The sequence below is a fragment of the Lycium barbarum genome, chromosome 2, assembly GCF_019175385.1.
Source record: "Lycium barbarum isolate Lr01 chromosome 2, ASM1917538v2, whole genome shotgun sequence".
Classification (NCBI taxonomy): domain Eukaryota; kingdom Viridiplantae; phylum Streptophyta; class Magnoliopsida; order Solanales; family Solanaceae; genus Lycium; species Lycium barbarum.
This window is the reverse complement of record NC_083338.1, coordinates 710436-724411: the sequence shown is the minus strand read 5'-3', so window position 1 is coordinate 724411 and position 13976 is coordinate 710436. Positions and strand designations below refer to the sequence as shown.

At 34.7% G+C, this 13976-nt stretch overlaps 1 protein-coding gene across 3 annotated transcripts; it reads right to left on the bottom strand.

Annotated features, from left to right (window-relative positions):
- Nucleotides 1-81: 81 nt before the first annotated feature.
- On the bottom strand, nucleotides 82-3243 carry LOC132625156 (receptor-like protein 9DC1). 3 transcript variants are annotated; one of them, XM_060339981.1, is made up of 3 exons: nucleotides 3119-3243; nucleotides 412-2566; nucleotides 82-291 (listed from the first exon to the last, which is right to left on the bottom strand). In XM_060339981.1, exons 1-2 carry the CDS (start codon nucleotides 3126-3128, stop codon nucleotides 426-428), a joined length of 2151 nt encoding a protein of 716 aa, XP_060195964.1. In that variant the 5' UTR covers nucleotides 3129-3243; the 3' UTR covers nucleotides 82-291; nucleotides 412-425. The 3 variants fall into 3 exon arrangements, with proteins under 3 accessions (XP_060195964.1, XP_060195969.1, XP_060195956.1); XM_060339986.1 differs by having other exon boundaries at nucleotides 412-1825; nucleotides 2327-3235; XM_060339973.1 differs by having other exon boundaries at nucleotides 412-3236.
- Between the last annotated feature and the right edge of the window lie 10733 nt (nucleotides 3244-13976).

The following is a 13976-nucleotide window of genomic DNA, read 5'->3' as shown; positions in this document are numbered from 1 at the left end:
TATTTAAGCCAATCAATCATATCATCAAGGATAGTTTTAAAAGTTAAGCGTTCAGCATGCTGTTGACATTACTTAATGCAATTAAGAAAAAGATAAGATAACTTCATATTAACTGAACGTTACAGTTGACTCCAATTAGCTAACTAATAATATAGGCTGAATATGTAACAAACCATTCATAAATGAAAACTCATCTCTTTGTTCACAGCGTAACAAACACGTTATGAAACATCACAAACTAGGAAAGTAAAAGTTCTCATTTGCATCCCAGAAACTCAGTAGACTTGAATCCTGCAATTTCCAAAAATGAAGAATTAAAGTTAAGAGCTTTAAGGATGAAGCAGGTAGAATATATACATTGATTTTGAAGGGAAAAAAAAACTTCTGAAGGATAAAGATCAAGTTGAATACCTCAAGGTAACACACTATTTCCTTTTCTTGTGCTTTTGCATTCTTGTAATAATCTTGTCTTCCCATTCTTCAACCATCCTCGAAAACCATGTTGGATTTTGGGTTGCCAACATTATGTATATTAGGGAGAGTACAACAATTAGACCACAACCGTAACCCATGAGAAACGTCTGCCAACTGATCATTGCTGAATCTCCTTCTTCTCCTTGATCTAGCTCGACTAGAGTTATCGCTTGTGGTACTCCACCAACACCGCCACAATCTCTTGAGAGTGGAAATCCTTGTAATCTATCATTCCCTTGGTACGAACTGTTCTCAAACGTATCAAATTGTTTTCCTTTGGGGATGCATCCAACAAGATGATTGTGAGAGAGATTTAAGACTTCAAGTGATGTGAGGGATGCAAGCTGTTGCGGAATTTCTCCGCCAATTTTGTTAGATGAGAGATCCAACGATTCAAGTACAGAGAGATGTTGCAATGATGCTGGTATATGACCTTCCAAGCCGTTGTGAGATAAGTTCAATGTACGAAGCCCAATGAGGTCTCCAATAATACTTGGAATATAACCTCCAAACCTATTGCTAGAGAGATTGATGATTATGTTTGTAGTCAAAACTCGAGGAAGTTCAATATCCAATCCCTTTGTTGTCACTATCAAAGAACTTGTGTAAAAACCAGTTTTTGCTACATACTCTCGGGTTCCATTGTTCTCATCAATTGTTTTCATAGCTCGGAAATTCTCAAAAAGGCTCACCGGTAATTCTCCACTAAATCCATTGGATGAGAGATCTATTATTCGAATTTGAGCAAACAAGTTTTCAGCCCTTGAATCTTTTATAGGGCCATGCAACTTATTCGATCTCAATCTTAAAATCTTCAAATAAGTTAAGGTTCCCAACCAATTTGGAAATGTGTCATTCAACTCATTATTACCTAAACCAAGTAGTGTCAAGTTTTTACAATTGATCAAAGACCGTGGCAGTTTCCCCTGTAGCTTATTCCCATCCAATTTAATGATTTGGAGTGTGTTTCCAATTCTAAAACTTGTATTAATTGTCCCACTTAGACTATTGTAGCTCACATCCAAAGCCTGAAGCCTACTCATCTCACCCAAACATTGGGGGATTGATCCCTCCAAATTATTACTTCCCAAATCTAGTAGTATCAATTTTTTCAGATTGCAAATTGTTGAATCAATTTGTCCACTGAGATTATTTTGAGAAAGAAAAAGATTTCGTAGGTGCTGCTGGTTTAGAAGTGACTTTGGAATAGGACCTTGCAGCTGATTGTGATTTAAAAAAATTGAATACAATGTTTTGGACTTGAAATCCTGAATTTTGCCAGTGAAACTGTTATTGCTCAAATCTAACCATTGTATGCTGGTGAGATTCCATATAGGTTTAGAAATAGGCCCTGTGAGATTGGTATTAGTCATGTACAACCATCGCAGAGAAGTTAGATAGCTAAATGATTCAGGTATCCTACCAATAAAATTCACGCCGCAAAGAGATAACTGTATGAGAGATGCACTGCTATTCCATTTGGTTGTGGGAAACCCAATAATGAGCTGGGGATTGGATGATAAATAAAGAGATTCCAAGTAGGAAAGGTGGAAAACTCTTTCGGGCAATATACCAAATAACTGTGTGTCCACAACGTGTAGAGTTGTTAAAAAAGAAGAGAAATTTAGAGGAATGATGGAAGAGATGTTCACATAGGTAAGGTCAAGCGCTCTTAGTTGGGTCAAGTTCCTAAGGAGCCGTTCAAAATTGTGAGGTCCTAATCTAAGCCCAGATGGATCGGTATGCCATATATAAAGAACGTGTAATTTAGAAAGATGAGAGATTTCAGAAGGGATTAGACCAGAAAAATCTGAATTCGACAAATCAAGATATGTCAAACTAGAAAACTCACCAAATTTAGGCGAAATGAGCGACCCGGAAAAATCATTAAAAGACAAATCAAGCCTTTTGAGATTGGAGAGTTGGAAGAGGCTACTGTTAGAATCAAACTTGCCTTGTAGTTGGCTGCCACAGAGGTTAAGCTCAATCACTTGTCCAGTCGACTCCTCACAATAAACTCCATCCCATGAGCAACAATCTGTGCTCTTGTTCCATGATAGTGTTTTCGGATATGAATCATATATCCATTGGTCTATTGCGTAGTTGAAACATTCAGAATAAAGAGAAACATTAGGATTTATGGTAAACATGTGCTTGAATTGAAGAAGAGCAAGGGCTTGATCATTGGGGCACAAATGAGGTAAGGATGAAGAGGAAACAAGTTGACAGAGAAAGGCTACATATAGCAGAAACAATGCAAGTTTTTGATAACCCATTTCTGCACTAAAAATTATACAAATTAAGTTGGTAGAGAAGATATCAAGAATTTTTTTGCTCTGCTCCTCTATTCAATAATACTGAGCTTTACAACTGTAGCTTTGGAGTAGTCAATACGAGGAAGGCCACCTAGTCATTTTCAGGTTTAAAATTTTGAGCGGTTAAGATGAGAGTGTAAGTTGGGGGTATAGACCTTGACTTACAGAATAATCAAAAAACTCAAGCAAGTTCAGAGAAGGTTGTTAATATTTTCCATCAGCACACACACAGTATTATTGCAAGGTTCCATTTTGTAAGATTCAAATACAGTGCTAAACAAAGAAAATTGTGTGGAGAATTGAAACAAACAAATTAGGAGAGAACCTACTTTGTTTCATTCTGCAAATTCTGTGGAGAAAACCTTCTTTTACGGATATGGGTCAAAATTACACCTTCAAATGGGAAAAGATCCCAAATTATTGCACGGTTTGCCCTTCAGATGGGCTGGACTGTGATTTTTAAAGTCGTGACATAATTTTTTTCTAGTCGTCGGATTTAGTTCATTTAAAAAAATAAATAGACTTATTTTTATTTAAAGTCAAGAAGATATTTTTTTTTAAACGAACGAGACAACCCACTAATAAAAAAAATTATCTCGTGGCTTTAGAAAATAAGTCCAATATAAAAATAGATATACTTATTTTTTTAAAGTCACATGATATTTCTTAATTAAAGGATAAGCTAAATGACTTTTTTTAATCTGGCAGCAAAATGAGTATATTTGCTCCATTTGTGTAGCGCCAGGGGCATATATGCACTATTTTTTAACGAGAGTATATCTGCTCTAAATCGCAAGTGAAACTCGAAAAAAGTGATAGTTCATATACTTTTTGAACATTAAATATGTCAAAGTAATTTAATTTACAACGAGAACCCACAAACTCAAAATCTTAACTCCGCCCTTGCAAACCACCTGTTTTAACACTGACCCGAAACAAAAAGAATTGGATCAACCATAAATTTCGTATGAAACAAAAGCATCAAGCAAAGAACAAATACAAAAACATGTTGTGAATTTAAACAAGCAAAGGGGCATCTGTATATAATATAAAGCTAGGTTAAGTTTTTATTTTGCTGCTTAGGGTTAATTTCCAACTTCTTTATTTGGGTCTATTGACTTTGTCAAAAATTGGACAGATGTTTAACTTTCTTTTCATTTAATTAATTGCATGGTTTGCCCTGGGCTGAAGTTTGATTTTTGTCCTTCAAATGGGTTGATTTTTAATTTTTTGGGAATAGGTGCAAATATACTCCTCAATTAATAGATATATCTCTTGTTAAAAAAAGTAATATCTGTATATCCTTGACGCAATAAAAATAGTGCAAATATACCCTCCGGCACTGATTGATACCGGTTATATGTTGCTGTCAATTCCAAAGGTTTGCTTTTGACAAATGATGAGATGAGAGACTACTTTCCAGTAATTCACCCCTTTGCTTTACTTTTCTTGATCACTTTCCCAACAATAATTTTTCCTTTATTTCCTTTTCCACATCTTCTCTCCTTGTATATTTTCACTTTAACGCACTATCATTATTAGATGAAAGTTGCGATAAGATCAACTGGTCAGAAAGGAATTACTATCTTTAAGTTTTGTAAAGTTGGAAGATAAATAATTTCACTATGATGCTTTGCCCTTATTAAGAAATTAACACTCTTTCTCTTCACCGGAAGACAATTACTTGTATTCAACAGGTTTGTGTCAAGTTGCTAGTGGAGGAAACTTTTAGAGTTGTCAATTACATATGCTTATTTTCTAGTGAAGTTGTTATCATGAAAAAATTACTATAGCCATCTCAATGTGTCACACAATATGTAAAGACTTTTTAATCTTTCTCAAGTCTTTGCACCGTAATTCAAATTAATGCAGGAAACCATCAGTTGTTCATATTCTTAAGTCAATGCATAGAAAGATTTAAATCAAAGGTACAACACAAAGTCCTAACACTTGTAATAATTGATTTTCAACCAAAAATGTACATATTTTTTTTTTCCTCACATCTTAATATTTTTAATTGTCTTTTGAATTCTATTATATAACTTTATGCTTAATATTATATTTTATTGTGTAGAAATAAAACGGTGTGACGATAAAAGAATTCAGAACAAAATTGAATAAAAAGTGAGAAAAGAAAAGAATAAAGAAGGTGAGGGGAGACAAAATGGAGACATACTGATGGAGGAATTAAAGTATAAAAGTATAATGATGGAAGAAGAAAACAACAAATGAAAAAAGGGAAACAATTGAAATTGACAATGAAGAAAGAGACTTATCTGGGCATGTGCATCACGGTACGCGTCAAATGTTGACGCGGTAGACAATATTTCCCAATTCGTTTTAATACACCTATAAATAGTCCATAAAACAGGGTTTTTATATATCTTTGGATAATTTGAAACTCGAAGTTTATAACTTTAGATCTAGAGAGAGCTTGAAGCCGCCGTAGAGGCTATAGTTATAGTGTTTTATCTTCTCCTCTGTAATACTCATTTTTACGTTTTTATTCGAATGATTTGTTATTTTTTCCTTCATATCTATGTGGAGCTAAACTCTTTAATTCTAGGGTTGTGGCAAAAGCCATGATAATTGGTTTGGCGACAATTATTATCTATTAAATTTTCATCTTTTGGGTTGCATATTTATTCTTGTACTTAATTGTTTAATTGCTTGATCTCTAATTAGACACTATCTATGGTGTGTGAATTGAATTAGAGATAGGGAATTCGCATATGTAATAAGAATAAATAGGGCTTGTTCGATATAATCGTTTCGCTAATGAGGATAGAAATATACCCTTTAGCCTTGCTTAGTTGAGTACGTAGAAGTAAATGCGTTTTTGTTACTTTTTTGTGAGCAACTCGGAAGATACTCATAAAGTTACAATTAACTCGTCAACTACTAACTTAGGAAATAAGATAGGTAGAATTGTCAGAAGACTAACTGGATTGTCGAAAGACATGACCCTGGAACTTTCTCTCATATGATAAACCTTATAATCTTCGTTATAAGTGTCTCAATCACAAAACAATCGTCTTTATTTGTTTTTTGCAGTTAGTAGTTTAGTATTAAAAAAAAAAACGTTGATCATCACTTTCTTGAATAGTTACAACGGAATTTGAATTAGTTGAACGATATAAAATCTAAGTCTCTGTGAGTACAATATCTGGACTTTAAAATCCTGTAACCACGTATACTTACGTGTGCGTTTGGGAGCAACAATAACACATGCATCTTGTTTGATACCTTAACAAAGATATCACCAAAAAGGTATTTGTTTTGGCTTTCTTAACAACCCCACTACACACACGCCACACAGAGAGAGTACTGTCACACCCCATTTTAACCGGAGTCAAAATTAGGGGTATGACGTATTGGTGATTCCTATTTGTTTAATTTAAGGAGTCGCCACCTAATTAATTTAACGGTGAATTAGGACACCTAGAGGTTAACTAAGGCAAAGTTAAAACTGAACCTCAATTAATAGTCTGCTTAACCAGTGTGATTCTAAGTAAGGGCTCTATATTATCCTAAAGGGAAGGGGTTAGGCATCCTTTAGAATCCGTTAACTTACGGTTATCCGACCAACTTAGGTTAATTAATTAAATTAAATGCGTATATAATATTTGAGAAAATAATTTTGTAAATTATTACTAAGGTTTAAAAAGGATAAAAATATAGTAATGCTATTTAAAATAATGCTTAGAGATATTACTAAGGCTTTAAATGAGAAATATTAGCTAGAATAAGACTGATAGAAAATATGATAATTTATATAGAAAGGAAATTTCAAATGCCGCTTAGCAAAAGAAGATTTGAAATGCTAAATAACACTTAAAGATATGTTGATATGATTTTAAATGCTAATACTATTTCAAAATATAAAAAAATAAATAAAACTTGTAAGAGATAATTTGCATATGAGTAATAGTTTTAATATAAGACTTCGCAAATTTGAACTTTGAATAAGATAATGTGATATGTTTAATTAAATGCATGATTGATTCGAACTTGAAGAGTTATTTATGAATATACTTAGTTTATATTTACGTATTAGTGACGTTTGGAAACGTTTATGATGAAAGTATGATTCCTTTTACTTAAAATATATAGTCATGTCATTTTGCCAATCAATCATTCTCAAATGAAAAATATTAGACATTTAGCATGAAAAAGAAGAGAAATAAACTAATGGGATGAATTGTTAGTCTTTCTTAAACTAAATTACCCATTACTAAACTAAGCCCACTAATACACTAAAGTTCAGCTAATTTAAGAAAATAGAGCGGGATAAAGGATTAGTTACATAACACAAGTTAAATGCACAAAATAAAATAAAAGAGGTAAAAAAAATATCGAATGGGCCAGCCCATTTGGGAACTGCTGGACCTATTTGCTGTTGTACGGGCCAAGGCCCAAATATTTTTGTTTTCTTTGCTGCGGATAGGCCTGATGGGAAAATGACTCGAGAATATTATGTTGGGCTTTTAGCCCAACCCCGAATGTGGGAAAGGAGACGAATCCCTTGGACTCGTAGGCGGAGTTCATGCAAAAAATGAAAGTAAAAGATTAGTATACAATCAATAAGGTTAAACAAAAGAAATACAAACTGAAAACAGCCCAGTAGACAATATATACTAGGTATATTTAAGCATACTTATATACATACTTCGAATGAAGTATGCTCGCAACAATGCACAAATTTAAACACTGTATTGGCAATGGACTGTATTAGGGATCTGCCAACACATGTTTCGCCCCCATGAAGATGCACATAATATGGACTAAGTATATTCACTATATCCAACCATACAGCAGTCACGCAGACAAAAATATGCTAAGGCAAAGATTATGCCCAACAGCCGTAGCGAACAGAAGCTCACAATTTCATGTAGGAGGCACACAACAACAGTCAAGTATACATTAGATGTATCAGCTCTTTTAGTTCTCAGATGGGCTCAAATCAATTTAAATGAAAGGAAGCATAGCACAATTGCCTTAAGACTCTCAAACGTATTACTGTTTTTTTTTTTACGGCTAATTCATGCAAGGTCACCTTTATTCATTAGAGTCCCAAAGCTCACATGATAATGCGCTAACGACAAAGATCAGAACCAAGGAAACATATTAGCATTCAAATATAGTTTGGGAGGAAGAAAGTGTTATGCTTCAATAAACAACTGCTGTAAACTTGAGTAGTTAAACTACTTAGCAAGAAACCAAGGTTAACTCATATTCAGACCAACATTTCCATGAAAACAAGGAAATCCTTTAAGCTCTTTGCTTATGCTCCAGAGATATTATTCATTCTTATACAAATAGCACACCATCAAATCATACAGAGCTCTTCATAAGAAAATTAAACCCCATGCCCTATATGGATTAATCTAATTAAATTAAAGCCATCTGAATAGACAGGGAGTTCTTTGAGAAGGAAAAGATAATGGAAAGATCCATAGAAGAACTGATTGAAAGCATAATAAAAAATGGCTAAACATGATAAGATTACATCAACATAGTGTAGAAGGAAACCTAGACAAAAGACATGATTTTATCTTTGAGGTACTTCCTTAATCCTTCCTGAATTCAATCAAAAATGTTGGGATATACCGAATTTGAAAATAAAATAAAAATGCATCCAACCGATATCCAAGACAGAGTTGAAAGGAAAATGCAACATTGGAAATGAGTTCCTATTTTAACATGGATAGGTAATTCCAGTAAAAAGGAAGTAATCTGATTCAAAAATTACAAAAAAACACACAAATCACTGTCATGGATATTTACTATAAAACAAATCATATCTCACTGTAGACAAGCTTTTATCTTTTCCATATTCAGTGTAGAAGAAGTGATGGAACCTCATAACCGTTCTAATCAGGGAGAAAACACAACAATACACTCTTATCCATACAGTACCTAGAGGACACAATTGAAAGAGAATGAAGAAAAGAGTGTTCAGTTAAGAAGTAATTAAATCTAGTGACTGATTAAGGTTTTTTTAAAAAAAGGAACAATTGCTTAAAGTCTTAATCATGTTCATGTTAGCATGTGGCTTATTAATTAACACCTTTGTTTCAAATAACCAAGGAGGCAATAAACTTAATGAAAACATATATTCCCGTTGAGAAAGTACTTCAAATTTATCCAGTTAATTTAAATTTTAATGGGAAATCTATAAAACAAGAGAGTATATTATTCCACAGTTACCTATCAAAATGCACATTTTCATTACTAAATAAAAAGCATCTAACAAACCCATATTTTCTATTCAAGTAAAGACTCTAACATTTGGATATTAGCACACTTAACCCTTCTTCTATTTTTTCTAAAATAGACAAATAGGCAACATATGTTGAGACCAAACAAAAAAAAACACACAATCATATTTTTTCTGATTCTAATTAGGGAACAAGGAGAGGAAAAAATAAAACGATTTAGTTTTCTAAACTCATGGCTTCATATGCTCAACAAAGTTAAAGGAGAACAGAAATACAATACTGCATAAGGGTTCAATTATACAGAGGCATGAACATTCAATATATTCACATGAACTACATACAGACACAAACATGCTAATAAAACTAAAATTAGCTGAAACTGAATTAAGGCATGAACAGATAGGTTCTGTTACTACTTAGACTGGAAACTAACCCACATTGAACATGAATATTTAAACATTTTCACTACTAAAACGAAACTAAACTAATTAAAATAGGAATATGTGTAACGCTACTAAATTAAGCTAAACAGAACACAAGCCAACTGAGACGACAATCTTGAATGAATACATCAACACCTACTGAGCTATGAGACCAAAATTAATTGACCAAAGAAAATTTGCTCACATACTTAAGCCAAACTAAACCAAATTGTCATACTTAACCATACAAACAGATCAACACAGAAAACCTGCAAACCAACTTGTTTGTCTAACAAAATTAGCTTAACTAAACTAAAATATTCTAATCCCAGAATAACAACCAAAATAACACAGAGCAACAACGAATGCGAAAATAAAAAAAATAGAGAATTACCTTCTTCGAGTGCAGCGAAATGAGGCGAAGGTTTCGATATCTACCTCGAAGACTATTGAGCCAGAGTTTGCGATGCTCGAATTCACAACAACAAACAAAGAAGACAAAAAACAGGAAACAAATATTCTAATATTTTGGACTCGATGTTTTCAAATTAGCACAACCACTGCAAATTTGTTATTTTTAGGGGGATTTCGGATGACTCGGAGAGCTCTATTTCCAGGGGATTTCTCCGTTTCTAAAGCTTTGATTCTTAGGGGGTTTCACCAAAAAATCCTTTACTTCTTGAGGTAACTTCGTGAACCCGAAAAATCCCCCCCTTTCAACTGATTTGGAGATGGATATTTATAAAGCGATTTAGGGTTTCTTGTGACGAAAAGAGAGAGGAGCGGGGGGGAGACAAGGGAAAGTGGGGAACAGAGAGAAGTGGGAGCGGGTGTGGGCGGCGGTGGTGGGGAACAGGAACGAGTGGGGGGAAGCGGAGAAGAGGGAAGAAAGGGAAGGAGAGAGAGAGAGGCGAAGGAGGCGGCGATGAGGGTGAAGGGGAAAGAAAGAGAAGGAAAGGGTTTTAGGGTAAAAGAATAAGGAAATGGGGTTGGACCGGGTCGGGTAACGTGGGTAATGGGCTGGATCAATTTTTGGGCTGGGTATTAAATGAATGGGCTGATCCGAAGTGTTGGTTAATTATTTGGGCTAGGATGAATTAAATTGGGCTGGTAAATTAAAATGTGGACTGATTTATGAATTGGTCCGAAAATAGTATGGGTTGATTGGGCTACTGCGTTTAAATAAAGACCTACTTAAATAACTTGCGTTAAAATATTACGTAACATAAAATATGCAATTATTAGTGCTCAGATAAAAAATGGCGTTGTAATAGCCGTGCAATAATATTTCGAAAATCCACAGTAAATAAACACTATTATTTAATTATGCAAAGATAAATGCGATGTGTGTGCGTAAGCTGGTAAAATACCGAAATGATAAAAATTGTGAATTATAATAATATTGGTAACATAATAATAATAATAATAATAATAATAATAATAATAATAATAATAATAATAATAATAATAATGGCTAGTAACTGTAATAGAATAATGAAACGTCGGTATTGATAAGAGGCTAGTAATTATAGTAAAATAATATATATTATTTTTTTATTATTATTTTTCCAAAATATTAGAAGCGCAAATAGGTATTTCGGAGGAGAGGCGGGACAAAATTGGGTGTCAACAACTTGTCCCTCTTTGCCCGGTAATGATGAAAAGAGTTGCCGGGCAAAGACGTTGACTCAATAGCCTATTTTGTCCCGGCTAAAGGAAACTTGAGAGGATTATGACCGAACTCCGGTCTCTGAGTTGCCTACATATCTCGGGTTGTACGAGAATCAGGTCGAGTGTAGTTCTGGGACAATTATGACATCTGAATGACTAATGAACCCCGATTGGCGCGAAACTTGCGAAATATTGTCCCAGTGTTGAATTATGATAACACTGGGTATTATGATAGAAACTTGAGAATTCTTGAAAATTGAATTGCTGGAATAGACGAGTGTTCGAGGTAGATCTTTGACCCATGTCGGGAAGTCTGATTATCCTTCCCAACAAATTGCCCCAGTTCGCTGCCGAAGAAAAAGTTCCACGATTTGATGTGTGATGCCAACTTCGATATTGGTCAAAGCCACCAGCTAAAACAAATGTTAGCCATAAAAAAATATATATATGTGTAAATAAGACGAGGTTGGAGAAGTTACACTTGCAACCCCTGTTTTGAAAGTTGAATCCACATTCGGAGGTGGGTGCCTGAACTGAAATATAAAATACCCGCATTCGGAGGTGGGTGCCTGCATTCGGAGGTGGGTGCCTGAACTGATATATAAAATACCCGCATTCGGAGGTGGGCGCCTGAACTGAAATATAGAATACCCGCATTCGGAGGTGGGCGCCTGAACTGAAATATAGAATACCCGCATTCGGAGGTGGGGGCCTGAACTGAAATATAAAATACCCGCATTCGGAGGTGGGTGCCTGAACTGAAATATAAAATACCCGCATTCGGAGGTGGGTGCCTGAACTGAAATATAAAATACCCGCATTCGGAGGTGGGCGCCTGAACTGAAATATAAATCCACGTCCACTTCCACGGTACAAAAATGTAAATCCACATCCACTTCCACAGTGCAGAAAATAAATCCACGTCCACTTCCACAGTTCAAAAATATAAATCCACGTCCGCATTTCACGGTACAAAAATGTAAATCCACATCCACTTCCACAGTGCAGAAAAATAAATCCACGTCCACTTCCACAGTGCAAAAATATAAATCCACGTCCGCATTTCACGGTACAAATATGTAAATCCACATCCACTTCCACAGTGTAGAAAAATAAATCCACGTCCGCATTTCACGGTACAAAAAATGTAAATCCACATCCACTTCCACAGTGCAGAAAAATAAATCCACGTCCACTTCCACAGTGCAAAAAATATAAATCCACGTCCGCATTTCGCGGTACAAAAAATGTAAATCCACATCCACTTCCACAGTGCAGAAAAAATAAATCCACGTCCACTTCCACAGTGCAAAAATATAAATCCACGTCCGCATTTCACGGTACAAAAATGTAAATCCACATCCACTTTCACAAACTTTAAAAATAAATCCACTTCCACGTCCACAATGTTCATATGAATCCACATTCTTTCCCACGATATAAATCTACTTCTACTTCCACGTCCACATCCACAATGTAAATCCACGTCCACTAAAAAAAAAATAGTATTGTAGAAAGGTATCCACATTTATATCCACATCTTAATCCGTGTTACGTTTGTGAGGGAAGTTAAATCCATAATTATCCCCACAATTTAATATACGACGCAAGATTTCAATCTTGTTATCTTATTAAAATACCACATTCTGAAAGAACTTGTTAGCGACTTGAAATAAATAAAAATGTACAAAGTGATGACAAAGTTGAGGAATTCAAACCAATAACAGGTGTCCAATGTCAGTATCCACTTTGAAGAAGGTTAAATCCACGATTATGTGCACTTGATCCATCGAGAAATGCCACGAGCTAAAACAACTGTTAGTGATAAGAATATGTAAATAGCTGGGTTTGAAAGAATTATGCTCACAGCCCTTGGTTGAGAAGATAAATTTGTGTCCACTGCTGTGATCGAAATTTCATGACGAGTGGCACGACGTCCACCGTTTAGCGCAAGCTACCTTTGCATCCCTGTTGAAGAATATTTGTCTTTTGAAGAAGGTCAACTCTTTGATCGTGTCCATAATTAAAATTCTAAGAGGAGCCAAATACGAACCTGTCTCATCAAAGAAAAATTGTGAGTTTAAAAGAAAATTGATTGACTTGTGCATGTCGGGGAACTTGGCCCTTGAATTGATTTTTGACTCGGTCGCGTCCCTCGTTCTTCAATTTTCATCACATGTTTTGCTTTGCCGGGGAGTTTCAGTTATACAAAGTGTATTTTGAAAAAATAAAAGTAATGAGTTTTGGGTGACTTCGAAAGGAAATACTTAGTGGCTCTAATCTGTAAAATGATTAGGAAGACTCGATTTTTTGAATTTATTCGCATTTTAGAAATATGAATGAATTTTTATTTAAAATGGTTAAACATTTAAGACCACTTTTATGCTACTTCTAAAAATTTATCGCAGTTTCAGTCCTGGAGACGCTTGATTCTGGACAATTGAAAAGTAAGCACTTATAATGAAAGTTTTTGGAAGCGATTTCACCGATTTCAAAATTTTGTCCCAGTTTCAAGTCCTGGAGGCACTTGGTTCTAAACAATCGAAAAGTGAGAAAGTTGTAATGAAAATTTTTTAAAGTGATTTGACCGATTTCAAAAATTTGTCCCAGTTTCAAGATACTAGGACATATGAATTTAAAAAGTAGGAAGGCCAAAATCTTATATAAAAATCCTTATGTATTTTATAGGAACCAAAATGGTTGGACAAACCGAAGATATTAAAAATTTCAAAATAAAAGGGCCGAACCCGCCTCGGGTTGCCTACATATCCCAAAGGAATCAGGCCAGACGTAGTTCGTGAGCAAAATAAGAACTTTTCAGTTTTTGTTTTTAATAAAAGTGAGGGCCGAACCCGATATGGGTTGCCTACGTA